This window comes from Temnothorax longispinosus, unplaced genomic scaffold (genome assembly GCF_030848805.1).
Source record: "Temnothorax longispinosus isolate EJ_2023e unplaced genomic scaffold, Tlon_JGU_v1 HiC_scaffold_13, whole genome shotgun sequence".
NCBI classification, from domain to species: Eukaryota; Metazoa; Arthropoda; class Insecta; order Hymenoptera; family Formicidae; genus Temnothorax; species Temnothorax longispinosus.
The window spans coordinates 681,502-704,812 of record NW_027269815.1 but is presented as its reverse complement, the minus strand read 5'-3'; the positions used below and the strand labels follow the sequence as shown (position 1 = coordinate 704,812).

At 38.4% G+C, this 23,311-nt stretch overlaps 3 protein-coding genes across 3 annotated transcripts; 2 read left to right on the top strand and 1 right to left on the bottom strand.

Moving 5' to 3' along the window:
• The first annotated feature begins 1,395 nt into the window (after nucleotides 1–1,395).
• LOC139823552 (interstitial collagenase-like) lies at nucleotides 1,396–3,015 on the top strand. The gene has a single exon (XM_071796095.1). It carries the CDS (start codon nucleotides 1,396–1,398, stop codon nucleotides 3,013–3,015), a length of 1,620 nt encoding a protein of 539 aa, XP_071652196.1.
• Nucleotides 3,016–11,423: 8,408 nt separating this feature from the next.
• On the top strand, nucleotides 11,424–18,551 carry LOC139823509 (terpene synthase-like). Its single transcript, XM_071796058.1, has 7 exons — nucleotides 11,424–11,574; nucleotides 16,317–16,468; nucleotides 16,535–16,676; nucleotides 17,152–17,272; nucleotides 17,380–17,519; nucleotides 17,742–17,835; nucleotides 17,930–18,551. Exons 1-7 carry the CDS (start codon nucleotides 11,509–11,511, stop codon nucleotides 18,196–18,198), a joined length of 984 nt encoding a protein of 327 aa, XP_071652159.1. The 5' UTR covers nucleotides 11,424–11,508; the 3' UTR covers nucleotides 18,199–18,551.
• A 1,587-nt stretch (nucleotides 18,552–20,138) lies between these two features.
• On the bottom strand, nucleotides 20,139–22,228 carry LOC139823519 (uncharacterized). The gene is made up of 7 exons (XM_071796066.1): nucleotides 22,090–22,228; nucleotides 21,565–21,939; nucleotides 21,362–21,463; nucleotides 21,129–21,251; nucleotides 20,852–21,053; nucleotides 20,622–20,768; nucleotides 20,139–20,547 (listed from the first exon to the last, which is right to left on the bottom strand). Exons 2-7 carry the CDS (start codon nucleotides 21,693–21,695, stop codon nucleotides 20,374–20,376), a joined length of 879 nt encoding a protein of 292 aa, XP_071652167.1. The 5' UTR covers nucleotides 21,696–21,939; nucleotides 22,090–22,228; the 3' UTR covers nucleotides 20,139–20,373.
• Between the last annotated feature and the right edge of the window lie 1,083 nt (nucleotides 22,229–23,311).

Below are 23,311 nucleotides of genomic sequence, written 5' to 3'. Positions count from 1 at the left end.
GCGAGCGAAAGCGAGAGCGCGATACGGGAGTGGGGCTCCAGCGCGAAATGCGGTTAGGAACGCAAGCGAGCGAGCGATAACGCCAAGCGTCAGATCGAGTGCGAAAGCGAGCGGTGACGAAAACGCGATATCGTTAAAACATTTATTTTCACTGTTAATATTTTATTTGTAATACAATATTATATAGCATATTATACATAAACTTCTGTCATTTAATAACATTTTTTTTCAATATATCGTTTTTCACATTTTTTCGCATTTTTTTCACATTGGGAGACGCAACATATGGCGACGGGGACATCGTCGTTGTCGGTCACTGTTTCTTGGCAGCTCAGGTTCGGAGAATTCCCCCCCTCGTCGTCGTCTCTCTCGCGACGACCCGCCTCTTCGCGCGAGTCCAGCCGCGCGATGTCCCTATGCATCCCATGAAGTTTCGTCACGAAGAATCTGATCTGGTTCCGAGATTTTTTCACCCAGGAAGTAATGATAGCCCTACGCAAAAATTACAATTAATAAATATAAACAAATATAAATATGAATAATAAATATAAATAATTGTAAATAATTGTAAATATACATAAATATAAAATTTATCGTTTGATTATATTATAAGAAATAATTTCGCGTTTGAAAGCGATACTCACGTTCTTTCGAGCATTGCGGCGTCCTCGTCCACGTGAACGGTGAGATGCAAAAAGGGAGGCACCTTTTCCGTTAAGCACTTCACGCGCTGCTGCAACTGTCGCACCATGTTGCAATAATCCTCAATCTCCCTCGTCAGGGCTGTATTTTGATTTTGTAATATATCACACACGCATTTTAATTCGTTAATTTTTTCCATCGTCTTGAGTTCACTCGAAGACTACGCCCGAGTCTAGTCTCGAGTTCTTATATATGGTAAAAAAAGGGTGTTGCCCATGAGTGTTGAGATAGAAAAAATATACTAAGAATAGCATTGTATTGCGTGAGAAAATTATAAATCGATGAAAAAATACGCATCGAGGAAAATAAGTAATGCATTGTATTGCGTGAGAAAATTATAAATCGATGAAAAATACCAATCGAGGAAAATAAGTAATGCATTGTTTTTTATCAAGCCGACTCATCCGCCGGACTCAATAGCATTTTATTGCGTGAGGAAAATATAAATCGAATGGAAAATACGCATCGAGAAAAATAATTAACGCATTTTTCCTTATCGGGCCGACTCATCCGTCGGGATCTTCGACGCATTTTTTTTTACGCCCGAGACCCCCCGCCGCGCCGCCACCTATCCGAGTTGTCGCTAACGAGCGTCATCGCGTAAACGTTCGCATTCGGAGCGCTCGTCGAGATCGCGCTCAAACCGCGACGCGCCGTCATCGCGGTTTCACCATCTCTCTCTCGCTCTCGACGATGCGACTCGCGTACATAATCGCGTTAACCGCGTGTTTTAACGCCGCGACGTGCATCAATTCCACAATTACGGACGACAATTACGCGTTCACGTTCGAATACCTGCTGAAATACGGATATCTGTCCAACGACGTGGACGCGATTCCGGTTCAGAGACGAAACGACGTTTTTTGCAAAGCCTTCAAGGAGTTTCAGAATTACTACGATTTACCCGGCGACGGAACGCCCAACAACGAAACGCTGAAATTCATGAGTAAACCGCGATGCGGTTTCCGAGATATCCTGAAGCACGGAACGAAAGCGAGCCTGTCCAAATGGCCGAAGACGCACCTGACGTGGCATTTTCACTTAGCCGACGAAACCGAGTTGAGCACGGCGCAGGCCGCGTTCGACCTGTGGTCGCAGCATTCGGCATTGACGTTCGAACACTCCGAAACGCCGAACGCCGACATTATAATATCTTGGCGACGCCTACTACACTATAACACGAACATCGAGGTAAACGGAGCATTGTGCTCGGACAAATTCGACGGCCCCGGCAACGTGCTCGCCCACGCGTCTCTCCCGACGGACCAAGCGGGATTCATTTCCGAGGTGTACGTCGACGGGGACGAGCCGTGGCACATTTACGTCAACAAACATCCCGCGGATAAGTTTTCCCTGCATTACACGTTGACGCACGAGATCGGCCACTCCCTCGGATTGCCGCACAACAGGCGCACAACATCGGTGATGTTCGCGATACAGCCGGACCAGCAGTATCCGGTGAAGCTCGACCAAAACGACATCGCCGACATTCAACGTTTGTACGGTGAAAAAATTCAGAACGATAAGCCGCGTCGGACGCCAGCGCCGCCGCCACCGCCGCCGCCGTCGCCGGACCTGTGCAGCCTCGATCGCGTGAACGGGATATTGATTTTGGAAAATCGAATGTACATCTCGTACAAACGTTACGTTTGGTCGGTCGATCTGGACGGTAGGACGTACAACGGACCTTTAGCCCTCTCGAATCAGATGAGCTTTCTTCACGACAATTACACGCGCTTGAGCGCTGCCTATCAATCCCCGTCTGGCGATCTCATGGTGTTCGTAGATAATTTGGTATACTTGGTTCAATATCCGGAATTTAGTCTGCGGCCAGGTTGGCCGAAGACCCTGCAAGAACTCGGATTTCCCGAAAACGCGCTGATCAACGGAGCGGTGAACACCCACAGAGGACGTTCCTACGTGGTGTTCAACGGTAACGCGGTGGGCGAGATAGACGAATGCGACCAGGACAAGAGAGTCGCCAAATTTACGCCCCTCGAGGCGACGTTTTCCGGAATACCGAAAGGCGTGACGTCGATATTCCGCTACATCGACGGCAATCTGTACTTCACCACTCGGGCGCAGTTCTACAAATTCAACGAATTTACTAGGACCGTCTCGTTGGCCGGTAAATTCGATCTGCAGATACTGAATATCGTCTGCCCTAAGGCCGACCTGCTGCAGCAGTTGCGCGATCTCCTCGATCGAATCGTACGCCTCGACGATAACTCGCTAACGTCGGCGAGCGATTATTGGAACGATGACAACACCGGAGTTCGGCTCTCCGATTTCCGCATCCGCCGAAGGAAGTAGACTACCGCGCAAATTTCCCACACCGCGCCACGCGCGACATAAGTCAGATCTTTCCTACTTATACCGACGTGTCCCTTCCAAGGCATCAGTGTCGCGTCGTCGGTTGAATACGACGCGTCGGAAAAACAATCAGAAAAGAACGGTTACCGCGGCGCGAAATGTTCTCGACATTGGCCGATCGACCCGCGCCGAGGAGTATTTCTCCTACGGAGACGGCGGATTCGGAGGCGAACGACAACGGCAATAAAAGGCGGAGGATCAGTTCGATGGACTATCGCCATTATCTTCCTCGTCGCCAGGAATCGCGTCGCAGCTCTCATCCTCCAACCGACGCGCCCGTCGAGGACGATCGTCGTCGTCATCATCAGGAGTTTCGTTCCAACTTTCCCGTCGAATTGCCCCCTGTGCGCATCCTGACGACGCGTTATCTGCTGACGACGACTGGCTACAAGTACATAGCCATAGGTATCACGATCAAGACACCGTGGTACAGTATTCATACCACGCCTTCGTACGTGGATATCGCCCTGGGGGACAAACAAGGAAGGGAAATCTCCCTGACGCTCGACATGTGGAAAGGACTGATCGAGCGCAAACGCGACGTATTGTCGTGCATGGAACGCGCTCTTTCCGACGTAACTCACCCCCCCTCGCCGATGTCAATCGGAGGGATGACAATGCGATTCGGAGTGATCAACAACGGGCCGATCGTACGTATGGAGCTACCCAACCTGGCTCGCGTGGCGATGGTGCGCACAACCCTGCTCAAGCTGTACAATCTCCAATTTTGCGTGGATCGCGTCATCCGTGCGCTGAGCGCGGCGACCGAGGAGGTCGACGCTAAGTTTTTGCGCTATCGGGAGATAGCCGCCGCCGCGATGAAAATGGAAACTTCGATTCAGCCTGAGATACAGAAGAGCGATTTCTTCGATCCTGACAACATCGTCGACTGCGAGATAGCCGCGCTATGTTTCGACTCCTTATAACGATGTCGCGTCTACGAAATGCATATATTCGCGCGAGCGAAACAATGTAAACGCGCTTGTATTATTTTTGAATAAAAAAAAACTATATGCGTATCTCATCTGTGCACTCTCTCTTTCCGTTTCCCCCTTTTTTCCCAAATCCGTATACCCATCTCCGCGGTCGCGGCGATCGCGACGTCGAGTTCGAACGCGCGTTACATAAATTATCGCGAATCGCGAATCGCGGGTCAAACGCAAGGTGAATAAAAAATTGTCGCGAACGAAGAGAGACGAATCGTCTCGCTCGTTCTCTTTCTCGACGCGTCGCGTCGGGGACGGGCGGGAAAACCGCGAGACGAAAGGAGGAAAACCGCGAGACGAGACCAAATTGGGAAACGATGAGAGCGACCGCGACGCCAAGTTCGAACGCGCGTCGAAAAAAGAAATTGTCACGCGTCGATCGAACGACTAGACGATGAGTCATCTCCATCGATCCCGACGAGTCGGGAAAACCACGTGCTGCCCGTCGCCCGCCGCGGGATCGAAACGACCTTCGGACCGAAAGTTGAAAAACAAAAACAAAACAAAACGACGACGACGGGCGCGCGACACCCCTCCCCCGCGAAACGAACCGTCCGGAACGCGTCGTTCTCCCCCCCATCCCCGAAACGTCCGGACGAGCGACCTCGAACGAGTTCGAACGAGTTCGGACGCGCCCGAACGCGCGCGCGCGACCGACGACGATGAAAAGAAAAGAAAAAAATAAAAACGAACGAAAAATATCGACCCGCGATTCTCCCAAAACCGCCGTCGGTAACGGCGCGAGCGCCGCTCCGAGCGCCCTCTCGGAAAATGCCCAAATCCCCGCTACGAGCCCCCCCGTTGGCGGCCCTGCCCCGCGCCGAACCCCCGTTGGCGGCCCTAACGCACCCAACCTTTCGTCAAATGTTCCCCTCGCGTCGCGCACCCCCTCTCGCCCAGTTTTCGCTTCCCCCCGCATAGCCCCCCCTCCGATGACCCTTTACACTGTCCCTCGACCCCCGCGCCCACCGCTTCCGGCGCTCCCCCCGCGGCAGCGAAGCCCCCCCCGACGCCGCGTAACCGCAAGCGAGATCCCTGAGTGTAGAAATATCTGTTGCCTCCCTACTAGCATATTATATACTTATGGAAATATTCAAATTGTAATATGGGGCATTCTTTGTCAAATCGGACACTTCCCCCCTGTCCAAAAATGGGGGCAACCGAAAAATTTCTTTTAGAGCTCATTTTATAGCTATATGCATGTACTTTCGTTTTAACTCTGGCCTCTACTATTCTTGTTTCCATTTCGCCCCATTCCTTGTTTAACTCTTCCCCAGTTTTCTCTGCTTCCCCTATTTTTTCTATAAACGCCTTTACTCCTTCCTTATTCCAAATTCCCTTGCTTCTTTTTTTTCAACCTCTCCCTCTAGCCTCCTTTTCGGTCTTTCTTCTTAGCACCACTTCCAAAGGATGGTGATCCGAATTCACTCTATTCCCCACCGTCATTCTCACAACCCTCTCTCTTACTTCTCCTTCCCCGATTATATAGTAAATTACCGTAGATCCTCTTCCTCCTGTGAACGTGAATTCCCCCTCCTCGTCTCCGCTCATGTTCCCATTGAATATTTCCCATCCTCTCTCCTCTATGCTATTCACCAAAAGCCTCCCCTCTCTATCTATCTTCTTATCCTTCGATTTTCCCCCCTTCATCTTCCTTCTTTTATCCCACTTTTCCTCCTCTATACCCCCTCCCTGCCTTCCTGTCCTTGCATTAAAGTCTCCCCCAACTATCGTATACCTTCCTTCCTCTTTTCTTTCCATTATTTATCCTACTTCCTGCAGGGTCCCCATTTCCTCTTGCTTTGCATACAGCCCTACAATTCTCCAGCTCTCCCTATCTATCTTTACCCTTCCTACTATCAGCCCCTCCCTACCTGTTTCTATTTCAGTTCCCTTCTCCTTTAGCCCCTTTCTCATCCTCATTATCATTCCTTCTATCGCTCTCTCTTTTTTATTCTTTTTCTTTGCATATTGCACTCCGCATTCGTACCCTTTTGGCAACCTACCCCTCACTCTTTCCCAACCCTTTTCTCCTATCCACGTCTCCATTAAGACTATCACATCTTCTTTCTTTAACCCCTTCCAAAATTTCTTATCTTTATTTTACAATCCTGCCACATTCCAGAATACTACCCTCCAATGCATTGTTGTGCCGCGCCGTGAATTATGTCTCAGGGCCAGCACCGGGTTTCGTTGATCCGCCGGAATGGTGATAGGACAACACTCCTGTAGTATAGCATTTCTATATAGAAGTTAAGAGGCCGAGTATCGGTAACAGCGTAAACAGGAGGGGCGAACCCCGAATTTCGGAGTATGTGGCAGTTCGGTACGGAGCCTCGATGTACGCGCTTCGGCCCGCGGCAATGTAATTGTTAACTCGTTAAATAAACAATAACAATACTACAATTGATGACGAGTATTTACGAGTGACCGCGTGTGCATAAGGAAGTCGGCAAGTAAGTGCAGTGGAGAGAACCGAGAACGGAGCAGGGCTAATGAAGAAGAAGTACGAGAAAACCTCCTGGATTTACAAGCTTACAAAACCGCAAATAATAATAGAAGAGCTCAAAACATTCAATACGGAGTACGATAAATAGGCATCCATCAATGTATTAAGAAGGCAATTAGCTAAAACAGTGAAACGACAAGCAGTACAGGGAGGTATAGCCGACAACACTAGCGATAAAGATGCCTCATCGGCCGAGGAGACCGGGGAAGATCAGTCAACGGAAAGAAAGGAGACTAGCGAGAAGGCGAAAGCGGGGACAGGCGCGGCAACGGATGGGCTGAAGAGGAAAGAAGATACCGAGAGTGTGAAGGAAAGGACGAGCGAAGACGTAAACACGCCGAAAATGACAGGAAAAGCATCGAAACTTTAATTCCAACTTGGAGTAGATGACTGGGATACATTCGTAGAATGGTTAGAGCAGTGATCGGCAAGTGGGCACTGCTGACACTGCTCTTGGGCGCCCAGCTGCCCGCGGGCAATAGCTGAGCCCGATGGGCGTTAGGGAGTGGGCGCGGGGAGCGTCGCGCTATTCAGAAGAGCATCAAAGATATTTTGATATACAAAATCAGATGACCCAAAAATTAACATAAAATAGTAACAATGTATAATTTTGAATAAACGGTTCTTATATATTATAATAATAACGCATATATAAAAGTTTTATAGATTATAATATAATTAATAATATAACATAATATTATAATAACAATTATTACAAATTATTGTTAAATGTAAATTGTAAAAAAAAGTTAATGTTAATTGTTTTTAATTAGAAATTTAAAAAGTATAACACAAATAACAAATATCTAATTCATATTTGATTTACAATTGAAATCTGATATTATTTGCGATATATCGGGTGTTATTGTCCTGACACAACTTAAACGAAGTATTGCGTTTAAATGTGAATCTGTTAAATGTCCGCGTAATCGTGATTTATTTAATTTTATAATAGAAAATAATTGTTCACATAAATATGCAGAGCCAAACATACTCATTATTTTTGCGGCGCGAGCGTGTAGTCGAGGAAAACGCACTAGAGGTACATGTGAATAAAATTGTACAATGTCAGTTGTTGTATGGAAACGATTTGTAAGGAAAGTGTCACATTTCAAATCAATTAATTCTAATTGTATATCTGCGGAAACGATATTAATATCAATAGTAAAAGGTGTCATAAAGATAAGCAAATCTATTTCTAAAACATGCATTTCCCTGAAGCGACGGTCGAATTCACCATGCAATAATTGAAGTGAATTTATATACTTTTCGTATTGCTCATCTTCAATGTGCATGGCAACAGATGATAAATTCGGAAAGTGCAACAACTGTCGGGATTGAAATTGATTAATCCATAAATTAAGTTTCATTTTAAAAGAGCGAATTTGATCAAACATATAAATAATTAATTTATCCTTGCCTTGTAAAGAATAATTTAATGTATTTAAATGATTAGTGATATCCGAAAGAAAAGCATGATCGACGATCCAGGAAGGCTGTGACAGTTCAGGTACAGATCTATCTGAAGGAATTGTGGATGCGGTAATACTTGGAGTGATTTCGTGATTCCAGTATAGCAAAAATCTATTTAATACTTACAATTAGTGATACAGCCTAGCAACGGTCCTCTTAGTCCCGCGGGCTACATTGTATTCGATCATAAAACTCCGGTGTTTATGCAGCGTGTAGCCGCAGACGAGGAAAACATCTCGTATCCATAAATATTTACTTCTGGCATTTGCATGTGTAAATGTTTATTATTTTAATATTATATATACGTATTTACTGTTTATATGTCATGTATACATATTTAAGGGTTAATTGAGCGTCAGAGATAAGCAGCTGAGTGCGATAGGCGCAACGCGCCCGTGCGCATATACGCACTGTTTTATTAATAAAAATCAAGTTATCTGTAACAGTTACACGAAAATAATTGTCCGCTGAGGTTTTTGCAGTGAAAAAGTGCTCAACTGATGCAGTGAAGGTGAAGGATGCCACGCGCTCGCGCGCATAGCGATGCGCCGTATCTTTCAGTCGTCAGCTGAGCATTTTCCAACCGCGAAAAACTCAGCGGACCATTATTTTCGTGAAACTGTTAAAGTTGACTATAACTTCTCCAAATTTCAGCTTTCTAGTATAAGTTTAACTCAGCGCATATTTTTCGCATGTTTGCCATGGCGAGAAGCTGACGTAACAACCCCCCACCATGAAGTCAGCTGACTATTATTTTCCGTTTATTTAGATCATAATAAACGTACAAACAAAGTCTCAGCTTTCTTTTGTCGGTTATTTTTTATTATAATTATACGTTGTGGGTGGCTGCCGCGGCAACACCCACCGCTACCATGGAAAGTGACATTCACTTCGTTTATTAGCAGACCGAATTGAACACTAGCCGAAAATCTCAGATTTCTTAAAATAATTCACTTAAAATGGCAGCTGGCTCCCGGACTATCGGGACATACTGTCTCTGCCGCAATTTCGAGACATTGCTTGACAAAATGGACCAATGCTAAATGGACGTGATTCGCGTGCAATAAGATGAGCAATTTTGTAACTAGCATACAAAAAGCAGGCTTATTTAATTCCGATTCTTCTATCAGAAGCGGATTCCATAGCGGTCGTCGTAGTCTCCTCCGTGGCCTTCATTTGCCTGGTCCTTTTAGCCGGCCTTCTGTTCATAATGAGAAAGAGGCAAACGAGGTTCAATTACGGTGCACGGTGCCGGCCGGTATCCTTGGACGTCTACAGCCTCGACAGCGTTTCGGCGTACAATAGCGTAAGGCGCAAAGGTGCGGCAAGATCCTCCAAGAGAAGTTATGGCAACCCGACTTTCGAAAAAATAGACCTGACGGGCGCCCGTGCCCAATTTCACGCAACCACTAAACGAATGCTTACGGTATTTTAATGGTATTTAAAAGTGTGTCGCCACAGTGTGTCGGAGAAGGAGCGAGAAGGGGCGGGAGGGAGCAAGGCGCAAAGGTGCGGCAAGATCCTCCAAGAGAAGTTATGGCAACCCGACTTTCGAAAAGATAGACCTGACGGGCGCCCGTGCCCAATTTCACGCAACCACTAAACGAATGCTTACGGTATTTTAATGGTATTTAAAAGTGTGTCGCCACAGTGTGTCGGAGAAGGAGCGAGAAGGGGCGGGAGGGAGCAAGGCGCAAAGGTGCGGCAAGATCCTCCAAGAGAAGTTATGTGGCGGATTAATCCGAGACGTATGTGGTGATATTTATCACAATAATCTATTATTAGTTGTAATATTACGCGTACTTTCAGCCAGCGTGATTTAAAATTCGAAGTATAGGCGCCAATAAAAATTCACGAATGTAGAAAAAAACGGAATAACTAAAACCAGACGCGTAAATGATGCGCGAAAGTTTTATTTTTATTTGCATTTTACAACCTTATCTTCCAAGAAATGTAATTAACAAATACTGGTTGAAAAATATGTAAAATAGAAATAAAAATAAAACTTTCGGGAGATTTCACTACTCCAACCGGAACTATATGTTTCAACTATGTGACAAAATTTAGTCGGCGCGTAGTCAAGGTTGGAAGATAAGGTTGTAAAATGCAAATAAAAATAAAACTTTCGCGCATCATTTACAGCGCCTGGTTCCTTCCCGGGAAAAAATATTCATATCTGACAGTATATATTTATATATGAACATGTAAAACTTATATATGTTCATATATGTTCATATATAAATAAGATATGAACAGATATAAGTTTTACATGCCCATATATAGAGCGTTTATATATATGTATATATGTGTTTTAAGTCCGACAAAGTCCATATTGGCACGCAGCTTAAAAAACTGAAAAATGTATTTAATAATAATTGATATTGTGAAATATTATTAAGCACCTAGATCCACTTCGACCAAAAACGGCATCTCATTGCTTGTGTTATTTTAAATTTTTCTTTTCTTCTAATTTTGCATAAGACACTTAATCTTTTTTAATTGACATATTAATTTTTATCAAATATTTTTATAAACAATGAAATTTTACCTTCGTAAAAAAAACTGTTATATAATATATATTATAGTTCTTATAAATAAATATATTAATCGTATTATTTTGCAAACATAATATCTTATAATTTAAACTGAAAATCATATATAATCATATATGAACTTATATAGTCATATAAGATTATATATGATCAGATCAGATATTGCATCTCAAAGTATCCGATAGATGGCATTCGATGGGATCTGTTTCTCGTATTTAAAATTTGACCAACAGTGTTATAAGAATGGTATCAAAAGACACGACACTGTCTCGCGCTATGAAGCGGCACAATTTTTGTATCAGTTGTATCGTGGAGTCCACTTTTATAATAAAGTGGCACACTTAAAAAATAACTTTTGAAAATATATAACAATGTTCTGAAACTTACTTAAATATATATGTCCAGATTGAACTGTGTCAGTTCGTATCTGATCATACCTGATCATATCTGATCAGATATTAACATATACAATAATACCAGATCATATATCCTCAGATCTGGCCAATTTCCATATCTGACCATATATGGCCAATCATATATGATTATATATGATCATATATGAATATTTTTTCCCGGGTTAGTTAATAGCCCACGCGTAATCGTGGGTCCCAATGTGGGTTATATCCGTGTTTATTGTTCCCCGTTAAGCCGGCTACACACGTTCCGGTAGAACTGTCAGGTATGCCTGCGCAGGCATGCCTGTGCAGGTCTACCGGATGCCCGTAGTGCACCCATTATCATCTACACGTTCCGGTAGACCTGCACAGGCGTGCCTGCGCAGGCATACCTGAAAGTTCTACCGGAACGTGTATAGCCGGCTTCTTGCAACATCGAGATACAATATAAGCCCGTAGACTGGCATATACATTTAGTTATTCTGTTTTTGTCAATCAGAGAAGAGACATCACACAACATGACGGATTCCAGGGAAGTCATACCATACTATTGTTCGCCAAGCGGTGACCCGGAGGAGGATAAGGTCAGTCCTATACCATTCTCCCTTTTCTTCTTTTATCATACTATTATATAAAACCCGACTGTTTGTCTGTCCGTCCGTCCGTCCGTTCGTCTGTCCGCGAACTACTTATTTGTTAGTGGACCGAATTTTTATCAAGAGTACATGAAATAGGGGTAGAATTTCCCGGGGAGTGCTATAAAGTGTATAGTTTATTGCTACCGATTTTCTGGAAACTGATTTTTTTAATTTCTTTAATTTTTTGGGAAATAAGTACTCGACCGAATCTCAAAGAATTGTATATGAAACGGGGATAGAATTTTCTGGGGAGTGCTATAAAATGTATAATTTTTTGTTACCGATCTTTTTGGAAGCCGATATCAGAAATTTTTCCAATTTTTCGGGAATTAATTGACCGAATCGCAAAGATTCTATTCTCTTTATTTCTTTCTTATAGTATGCAAATATTTAATGAGAAACGGAAGTCAATAAGATATCATATACGGACAGACGGACGGACAGACAAACAGTCGGATTTTATATTATAGTATGATATGATGTAATGAAATAAAAAAAAAATATTTAAGATACATACCTTTTTTCTTTATCTCTCTCTTTCTCTCTCTCTCTTTCTCTTTTTCTCTTCCTTTTTTTCTCTTTCCTTCTCTCTTCCCTTCTCTCTATCTCTCTCTCTTATAATATGCGAATATCCTTTTTTCTTAAAAAACGGAAAGACAGAAAGTCAATAAAATATCATATTCATGAAATAAAAAAGACATAAAACAAAGAGATGGAGAGATTGAAAGACGTAATTTTTTTAAAATATAAATTTTATATTTAAGATACATACCTTTTTTTTTTGTATCTCTCTTCTCTCTCTCTCTCTCTCTCTCTCTTTCTTTCTTATAACGTGCAAATCCCTGGTAACCATATCCGATAGAAAACGATTAAAAACGGCTATATCTGTATCGTTTTTAATCGTATCTTATCGGTTCTATCGTTGCATATTTAAAAGACAGATAAAACATTAATCGAATCGAATCGGTTTCTATCGTTTTAGGTCCGAATAAGAAAATAACTATAAAAATTTTATAGTTATGAATCGTTTTCTATATGTACAATTATTGCCCGTCTGAATCAATCGTATATACACGATATAATATGTATCGTTATTTATGGTAATAATTTTACCGTATGCATTAATACGGATATATAAGAATAAAATGATAGACATCTTATCGATATTTATATGACTTAACCGAACCGATACATCTATCGTTTCTTATCAGGATTTTCTGACATACAACTTATCATCTTCTTTATGGCAGCAAATCGGTTCGTTTTTTATCGTATTAATGATATAATTGAATCGTTTGAAAACTTTCTACTTTGCATATGTTTTTATAAGGTTAAAACGATAGACATCTCGTCGATATTTATACGACTTAACCGAACCGACACATCTATCGTTTCTTATCAGGATTTTCCGACATACAACTTATCATCTTCTGTACGGCAGCAAATCGGTTCGTTTTCTATCGTATATTAATGATATAAATTGAATCGTTTGAAAACCTTCTATTTTGCATATGTTTTTATAAGGTTAATACGATAGACATCTCGTCGATATTTATACGACTTAACCGAACCGACACATCTATCGTTTCTTATCAGGATTTTCCGACTGACAATCATCTTCTGTACAACAGCTAATCGTTATCTATCGTATATCAACGATATTAACCGAATTGTTTAGAAGCAGCAGACGGAAAAAATTTCTATGAAAATCATATTTTGTGAATACCCAGACAGCACCAAGTCCAAAATCGGGACATAACACGTCTTTTAGATGCTTTTTAGACGTCTTATGTCCCGCTTTTGGACATGCGTGCTGTCTGGGTATTCATAGAAATTTTTTGATTTTCATACATTTAATAATTCAGATATATGAAAAACTATGAATAACTACAATTTTTTATACTTTTTCACAGAAAGCTATGGATTTTTATGAAAAATTAAGTTGAATATACTAATTTCTACGCGTGCTGTTTTTACGCCAGAAGAGCTGAATCAATTTTGATACTTTTTTATAGAAAATTATGAAAAATAATTTTAACTATATGTTAGATAAACTTTCACGGAATTTTTAATAATAAATAAACGCCAATCTGTAATTAATCTTAATTTATTAAAAATATATTTTATATAAGTGTACAAATATGAAGAATTATGAACAGATACATTTTGTTTTTTAACTGATAATTAAAGTGATATATAATATACATATAGTTATAATGTTTCAAATTGGTTCGGCATTGTACAAAGAAATTTGTCACATTTCATTTCGACGACCACAAGTTTACGTTTTATCAGCTGAATCGGAATTATTTTTTCATCTTGTGCTTCGCTAGTAACTTGTAACATATGATTTATTCTTAATTGATTAGACCGCAGGCATGGTTGTCAGAACTTTACAAACGACAAAGCAACATTTATTTACAATAATAAAACTTAATATTTCGATAATTGTATCATCGTCTAATTGTACTACAGAATCGTTGGTTTTAATAGTTTTACTGTACGCTGCAGTGTGGAGCACAATTCCGCTAAATATGCACCTTTCATATACATGTACCTCTTTATTATTCATGAAATTCTTATAATAGTTACTATGACACTTTAACAAGCTATAATATTTATCCGCATTTTGTACTAATTTTGGAGCACCTGAAAAGCACCTCCCAAGTATTTTGCAACATGAGTTTCTGATAGAATACCGTAAATAAACGATTCACTAATTATATTAAAAACGATAGAAACTGATATATAGCTCATAAGATATGTTTACGATAGGATTCCAAGTATTTTGTAACGTGAGTTTCTGATAGAGTACCGTAAATAAACGATTCACTAATTATATTAAAAACGATAGAAACTGATATATAGCTCATAAGATATTTACGATAGGATTCCAAGTATTTTGTAACGTGAGTTTCTGATAGAGTACCGTAAATAAACGATTCACTAACCATATTAAAAACGATAGAAACTGATGTGCAGCTGAGAAGACATTTACGATAAGATTCCAAGTATTTTGTAACGTGAGTTTCTGATAAAATACCGTAAATAAACGATTCACTAACCATATTAAAAACGATAAAAACTGATGTATAGTTGATAAGACATTTACGATAGGATCCCAAGTATTTTGTAACGTGAGTTTCTGATAGAGTACAGTAAATAAACGATTCACTAACCGTATTAAAAACGATAAGAAATTTTTTTATCGTTTTCTATCGGAGATGGTTACCAGGGATATCCTCTTAATCGCTTTCTCTTTTTCTTATAATGTGCGAATATTTTCTAAGGTGGTCCTTTCGCGGACCCAGCTAGTCAAGTAACAGTCCGTCATGAGGTAATTGAAAACAGACATATTGACAAACATTACACAACATCCCAATAATTATAATAATATAATATGATTTTACACGCACGATTTAATCGTATTTAATTATTTACTAATTAAAAAATATCACAATAGTAGTGCGGTTGGACTCGATTTAGGTTAGGTCAGGCATAACAGTACGAGTAAAGCAATATGCGATTGGACCACTACTTATTTAACCTCATATATCAGAGCAAAACATTCGGCAAGCCTTTATTTTCAAGGTATGTACGAAATCCGGAAACTTCAGGGAATATTTTAAGACATGAATAATGTATTCATCTGATCGCTAAGTACATGTATTATTCGTTGAAAACCTCGGACGTGGCGATTTGCATCATTCTATCTTCTCGTTCATTAGATGTAAACAAGGATAGAATGACAATGGCACGCTCCGCGAACGCACATTTAGAATGACTTATTTCTTGTAAAGTGTCGGTAACCTCACTTGATTTTTCGTACACATGCCCCTTATTACTGTATATTTAACATATATCAAATTTAGGTACCTATCTAATACTTGTTCTCACGAAAGGACCACCTTAATTGCTCGCGACACTCACGAATTGAAATGCCTGATTTATTAGTTTTGACAGATAATATATGAAAGTAGCAACTTATCATATAATTCACTTAAAATTGTTCGACTTATGAACGATCTCATTTGTTAATTTTTTTAATTTATTCCAAAAAATCGGTAACATGGAGATCGCATGCGCGCGTAGACAAAGACAGAAAGGGCCTATATGCAGCGTTCTTTTTCTATTCCTATATCGCAGCCTCTTACGTGCTAACATATGACTCGCGCACTTCATTCTTATATCTCTATGATCGGTAACGAAAAGCTATACACATCATACACTTTACAGAACTCCCCGAAAAATTCCACATATATATCTCTATGATCGGTAACGAAAAGCTATACACATCATACACTTTACAGCGCTTCCCGTAAAATTCTAAAATTCTACCCCTACTTCATATACAATTTTTTGCGATTCGGTCAATTAATTCCCGAAAAATTGGAAAAATTTTTGATACCGGCTTCCAAAAAAATCGGTAACGAAAAATTATACATTTTATAGCACTCCCCGGAAAATTCTATCCCCGTTTCATATACAATTCTTTGAGAGAATTTTAAAATTCTTAAAATTTTTCGAGAAATAATAAGTATTAATGAACAACATTTCTTTAATAATAATACCCATTTTTGAATATTTTACTGAATAAATGAAATAGTTTAAAGAAAAACGACTCTCGGGCGAAGCCCGGGACATCAGCTAGTAATTTTATATTTTAATTCTCCGTTCAATTCATATAGGAACTTTTGGAGCCGTTCAAATACATTCAAAGTGTAGAAAATAATAGATGCACAAAATTAACGGTGGCGTTTAACTACTGGTTAAGGATACCAGCTGATAAACTGCGTCAAATCAACAATATAATAAGCATCGTCTACAACGTGTGCATTTTGTAAGTTACATTTTATTGTAAAGCATCATCGACTTTTATGTATATGTGCGTTGTTTAATTTTTTAGATTCGACGATATACAAGATGGATCTATTTGGCGGGATGGCATTCCCGTTACCCATTCCGTATATGGGCTTTGTGACACAATAAGTACCACAAATTATATGCAGGCTATTGCTTTAGAAAAAGCAATTAAGTTACATCCCGAAGTAAGTATTAAAAACATAAATCAAAAAATGTGAAATAGATACTTTTCGTAAATTCAATATCCCTCATTATTGAATTGAATTTAGACTTTTCAAGAATGTCATATTTTTTAAAGTATCCACATTACTATATTTCAAGAATTGCAATATTATATCATAGATAATTGAATTTATAGCATTAAATGCTTTTTAACAAGTTTGTCCTCAAATAATTTAAAAACTTTTACAAGTAATAAAGACGATGTGTGTGTGTGTGTGTGTGTGTGTGTGTGTGTATTTAAAAGATATAACATTCTTGAAAAATCTCACGACATGTTTGCAATTAACCACGTATAAAACTGTATACATATTTCTTTACGATCAACACTGTATTGATTACAATCAGTACTAATTCGAAGCTTAACAAAATCGAGCCAATATATTATTTTGTTAAATAGAACATAAATTAAGTTATCTATTTTTATATCTTAATTAACAGGCAGTTAAAATCTTAACTGAAGAATTAGTGGAATTTAACAGAGGACAAAGAAAAGATATATATTGGAGAAACAATTCAATATGTCCAACTGACGACCAGTATGAAAAAAATGCGATAAGAAGTAAATATTTATGATTTTGCGATAACTTTTATTATCTGCTGAAGCAAAAACTCCATTTTAAAAATTAAATTACATATATAAAATTCGTATATTAATTAATTTTATAGAGGCTGGCTGGCTCGTAAAGTTAATGGTGAAATTGATGAAACTCTTTTCATTTTGCGATAAAGACTTTTCATCGGTCTTAAATTTAATGGGCTATTACCACCAGATACATAATGATTATTGTAATTTGTGTGTTGGTAAGGTAAGTAATTTGTTTAATTTTTATTATTAATTTGATTAATTTTCTATTATGCGAATTGGGTCTCGGAACCTCTTGAATGGATGGTAGATATAGATTCTCGAACGATAAAAAAAATTACTGTGACGTGAGATTCATTTTCTCGACACTGGGGTGTAAGAATCATTCAGAGTGCCCGATCCCAGGGTTAATTAAGTAAACTAACTGAATTTGTTATTATCACAGGACGATAAAAATTATTGTGATGACCTGACCGAAGGGAAATTCAGCTTCCCTATTATACATGCGATTAAACACGATGATGACCGGCGAATAAGAAGTATCCTTTAAAAAACATGATATACGCATTACGTTCGAAAAATTTGTATCTTAATTTATAAAATTTAAATATATATCTTTAATAAAACCTATAGATATTCTAAAACAACGAACTACGGACATCAATCTTAAAAATCATTTTGTGGAGTTGTTAAAGAAACTAGGTTCTTTTAAATACACAAGGGATGTATTAAAAGAACTAAACAAAAAAATAAAAATTGAAATTGAACGTTTAGGAGGTAATCCGCTATTTACAAATATGCTGGAGAAATATGAGAACGAGGTGCTGTGCCACGGTATTAAAGGTGTAAATATTATTAATGGTAGCTTTTCGAAAAATTGCATTAATATTTATATATTATAAAAGTTCCTTTAGATTTACAATTACTGATTAAAAATATTATTATTATTATTCTATTATTATAAACATTAATTCTTAGTGTTATTGTTTTTTGTTTCAAGAAAACGTTCAGAAGACCTCTAGAGAAGCGTTCAAGATATCGGAAATTATTTATTATATATAACAATATTGATATTTAGTGTTATAGTTTGTTTTATAATTAATAATGTGTTATATTAGTTTTATAATTATTATAGTGTTATAATTTGTTTTATTATTATTAAGTAATTTTTTCGTTAAAATATAGTGTTATTGTACATGTTATGTATTATATATTATATAGTACGTTATAATATTAAAATATTGTATATCTTGAACCATTGCCTAAAATCCCTCAATTTCTTCGATCTTTATTTGATGGTAGTAATGTAAAAACAATTGATTTTTTTAATCGTATTCGTAGTTATAGGTGTGGCTTGGTAATCAACTAGATCCAAAGGACTGGGGTTGGAAGTTGATCGACAATACATTGGAACCAATCCAGACTTTACTCCCACCTGCACCGGAAAAACTTCTCAACACAATTTTTTGCAATTGTACAAAAGGATGTAATGCTAAATGCGGCTGTAAAAAAGTTGGATTGTTTTGTTCATTAGCATGTACTAATTGTCAAGGCCAGTCGTGTTCCAATGTTGAATCGCCATCAGAAGAGAGTTCATACAATATCAGCGAGGAAACATCTGATGAATCGCTCTTGGAACAATTTATTTGCACTCAGCAGGAAGAGGAAGAAGAAGAAGAAGAAGACGAACAACATGAAAAACAAGAAGAAGAAGAAGATGCAGAAGTATTTGATGGTTATGAATCAGACCAATAATTTAACCCAATTCATTACAATTCACACCTCTTTCATTATTTTTAACATTTTCCATTTTTTATTATTAAATAGTATAGTATTGAATTAAATACGGTCACAATAGTTCGTGGAATAGGCCTACCGGGGAAACCACGTTAAAAAAAACGCGTCAAGTACACTACCTCACAGGTGACGTGGAAACGTGTGCATATTATGAAGAACACCGTTTTTCAACTTTTTGAATGATTATATCTCGGAAACGATGACTCTTACAGAAAAAAGTATAGAGACAATTATTATAGATAATTGCACGATCTACAATTATTGTCTAAGCTATTTTTATGATAAAACTTACCATTCGGCTGAAAAACACAAAAAACCCATTTTTGCCACCTTTGACCTTGAATAAAATTTTTTCCAGGCACGGGATGTATGGGGACTTTTCACAGTTCATTTATAATGGTGTTCCAAACATTCGTACGAATTTTCAGCTCTATCGGAATTATTGTAACCTTGAATGTCTAATTTGACCGGACTACGGAGAGAGATTCGCTTCTGCAAATAGAGTAAATGCACTGTCACGCGTAAGATAAAACAAATGCCAAATGCAACAATGTTTAATGCAATGTGTAATTATGTATCACGACAAATAACACGGATCAACTCTGCGCTGTATGCAGAGAGCTCGATTATTGAATCAACTGCGATAATCAGAAATTGTGCCATCTGCAGCCGACCATGATTCGGTTTAATGACCTTGATAGACACTTGATAGATACTTCTATTTTTTTTTCGCGGGGAAATCTACTACTCACTACTGGGATCCTAGGTTTAGCGTTCAACAGTTGACACTTGTAAGTGATGTAAATCGCGCTTATCACTAACTTATTTTGTTACGTGAGAAATTTATAATTATAATTGATTTATGATATATACATACATATATACACACTCGAGTAAAGAATTATTTTATATTTTTTTTATTAAATTACAAAAGATCAAGTAACAATCGATTATATATTTATATATCTAGGAAATAATAATGTACACACATAGGTTAGATTAGATAGGATTAAAAATAAGTATTTTAATAATCAGTAGAATAATACATAGTACAAAGAGAATATTTATTACAAAATTAAATTTGATACAAAAATAGGGCCGTTTATATTTTACAATCAAGAATTTAAAATTTACAACCATCTAATCTCTTTCCCTTAAACGTAATAATAAATAACGCAATTCTAGTTTCAAGTTGAAATTCGTCTTTTCATATCTTGGAATTTATATTTTATTATAATTTTATTTTGTAATTTAGGCACCATCCTATATCATTATACATCTTACATATGCAGTATATCATTGAGTTTCTGATTGTCACCCGTATCAAGTTTCGGTTTTCTTAAATCCTCTCTGCTTTTCTTTACATGTGAACTGGGTATCGGATTAGGAAATTTATCGTACCTAGCATGTCCTCCGAAGCCATCAAAACTCATACCACTGCCGCTGGCAGTTTTCTGAAATAAATGTGAGAACATTGCGACAAAAATACAGATAACAATATATTAAATACAAGTGTAAAGTGACTCACTTGATTCGGTTGATAAAATTTCGATTTTTTCGCAAGTATCGAAGTCTCTTTCAAACTGTTACTGGATTTCTGTCTTTTTATACCGTTATCTCTCATCGAAAAGAAACCTTGCGATTTTATGCTCTGTGGAGTATCCTCGGTACTATCCTGCAACAAGAAATAATAATTTATGATATTGATATTCAAAATAAAACATTTTAGTTAAACGCAATAAGTTATAGTTTACTTACTGGATTTATAATAATGCAGCTATCATTCTTTTCGAGATTTACAGTATCTTCAAGTTTTAGTAGCTCTTCCTTGAGCTTTTCCGTGGATGTTTTATTACAGCTAACGCATTTATACGCGTTCGCGTTTGCCTGCATTTCAAAAAGCTGCGTTTGCAGAGATATCTTCTCGCTCTCACAGATCATTAACCGTTCTTCCATTTCTCTAAAAAATAAGATTTTAATAGAATCTAAGAACGATGATTCTAAGACAATTTGATATATCAAGAAATTTACATACTTTCGCTTAGTACGCTCCTCTGCTAAAACCTTGTTTTCTGTAGAGGCACGGGTGTAATCTTGCTGTAATTTTTTATATTTCTCTCTAACCTCTCTGCTCTTGTTATACATGTGTTTCAATTCCCTGGAAAATTTAATAATTAAATTTATGATACATTCATATGTATGAGTATATTATTGCCATATTATACCTCCATATATATCAAATATATAAAGTACTAAAATATAAAATACCTTTTTAATACTGCTATGTATGTTGCAAGTTTGGAAGGATCACTCGTCATCAGTATTTTATCATCCATCTCATGTGTAGAACTATCTATAAGACTCTGTACGCTGTAAGATAAACATTTAATTGCAAGATTAAGTACAAACTTAAAAATTACACGTATATATTTAAAACTTATATAACAAAATATTATGAAAAAAAAACATACTTTTTCAAATGTTGAAGATTTTTCTTCAGATGTTCATTCTCTTTCCTGTAATTGTTGGCATCCGAACATTGCTGTTTGTAAAACTTTATCTGTTCCTTAAGCGCAAGAATTGCACTATTCTTGCTTCTCATTTCACTTTCAACATTTCGTACTTCCTGTCTTAAGCCAGCTGTCTGCGTCTCCAATTTTCCATTTGCCTCTGTGAGTTTATTGAGATTTTCATCTCTCAACTTTAGTTGAAAAGTCAAGCTATCAATTCTGTTCTGCAGTGATGCAGCATCTTCTGCGATATTGTCGCTGTTCGAAAAATTGAAATATATCCTGCGTATCGTCCGCTCGGTTGTCCTGTCCCGACATTGTGGGCAGGTCTTTGATCTGCAACAATTCCACAGATCAAGCTGCATTCACGTGCAAGCAACATACAAAATTTTCAAAAATTATAAAAAAAGTTTTTTTGTATGATAGGCAAAAAAGAAAGAAAACTACAAGGGAATGCAGAAATGTTTGATAGTATCGAATATTTACCTTTCTAGCCACTGTATTAAGCACGCGAAGTGAAAAATATGTCCACACGGTGTTTGGAAAACATCGTCCGATGGTGCCAGTAAATCACTACATATCACGCACACCTGGGGGGTTTAGAAAGACGCAGGTAAGAAAAAAACAGGTTTTGTGGAATTTAGTCGGCGCACAATGTAGCAATAAAAATGAAACTCTCGCGCATCATTTACAACGCCTGGTTCTTAGTTAATAGGAGAGAGATTCGCTTCTGCAAATAGAGTAGATGCACTGTCACGCGTAAGATAAAACAAATTACAAATGCAACAATGTTTAATGCAATGTGTAATTATGTATCACGACAAATAACACGGATCAACTCTGCGCTGTATGCAGAGAGCTCGATTATTGAATCAACTGCGATAATCAGAATTGTGCCATCTGCAGCCGACCATGATTCGGTTTAATGACCTTGATAAACACTTGATAGATACATCTATTTTTTTTTTTTTTCGCGGGGAAATCTACTACTCACTACTGGGATCCTAGGTCGTAAAGCCCGTTTTGCCCAGTAGCCCCCTCTGTTAAGAGGAGGGGGAAGACCCCCCCGCCTCCGGGGAGAGACGAGGGGAGTGCCGGATTTTTACCGGCTAAAACTCCGCGAGTGTCCTTCACGGCGCGTTTTTCGATAAGAGAGGGAGTCCCGGGAAACGCACTGATTCTTCCGGGACCCCACCCGCGCCGCGCCCAATGACTGGGCGCCTATCCCGGGGCTTAATGCCCCATGACCTTATGCAGGCCTAACTCTACGTGGCGGGTTGAAGGGGACACCAGCCCTGCCTGCCACCCCTCGCATTAGGGGGTTTTTTGCGACGGACGCGCGGTTACCTCGCCCGCGCGCCCGTGCCCCCCTGATGTTGACCCTCTTTCAATATGTTCTAAATTCATTACAATGTATAACACGCATTAGATCTTCTAAAAATAGAATGCATATATAAAACAAACTTATATTTAAAAAATATAGTTATATTATTACTTATAAATTAAGCATATAAAGATTAATAAGTTAAAATATAAGTCTAATTTCTAGTTAAAGAGTTAAAATAATGTAAACAAAAATTAGTTCCAAGTAGCGAGTAAAATGAATTTCTTTTCTTATTCTTTTAATTTAGGAATGCAAAGAATTTTAATTAAACCCTTAATTTCATACATTCGCTCTTGTACACTATGCTCTCAAGTATCTCTCTCC

Bases quoted from the DNA above. Each gene is read 5' to 3' on its own strand.
- LOC139823552 (XM_071796095.1), top strand. From the start codon at position 1,396: ATGCGACTCGCGTACATAATCGCGTTAACCGCGTGTTTTAACGCCGCG.
- LOC139823509 (XM_071796058.1), top strand. From the start codon at position 11,509: ATGACGGATTCCAGGGAAGTCATACCATACTATTGTTCGCCAAGCGGT. The intron at 11,575-16,316 runs GTCAGTCCTATA...CAATTCATATAG, and splicing joins GTGACCCGGAGGAGGATAAG to GAACTTTTGGAGCCGTTCAA. The intron at 16,677-17,151 runs GTAAGTATTAAA...CTTAATTAACAG, and splicing joins CAATTAAGTTACATCCCGAA to GCAGTTAAAATCTTAACTGA.
- LOC139823519 (XM_071796066.1), bottom strand. From the start codon at position 21,695: ATGAGAAGCAAGAATAGTGCAATTCTTGCGCTTAAGGAACAGATAAAG. The intron at 21,252-21,361 runs GTATTTTATATT...TAAATTTTCCAG, and splicing joins TACATAGCAGTATTAAAAAG to GGAATTGAAACACATGTATA. The intron at 20,548-20,621 runs GTGAGTCACTTT...CATTTATTTCAG, and splicing joins AATTTTATCAACCGAATCAA to AAAACTGCCAGCGGCAGTGG.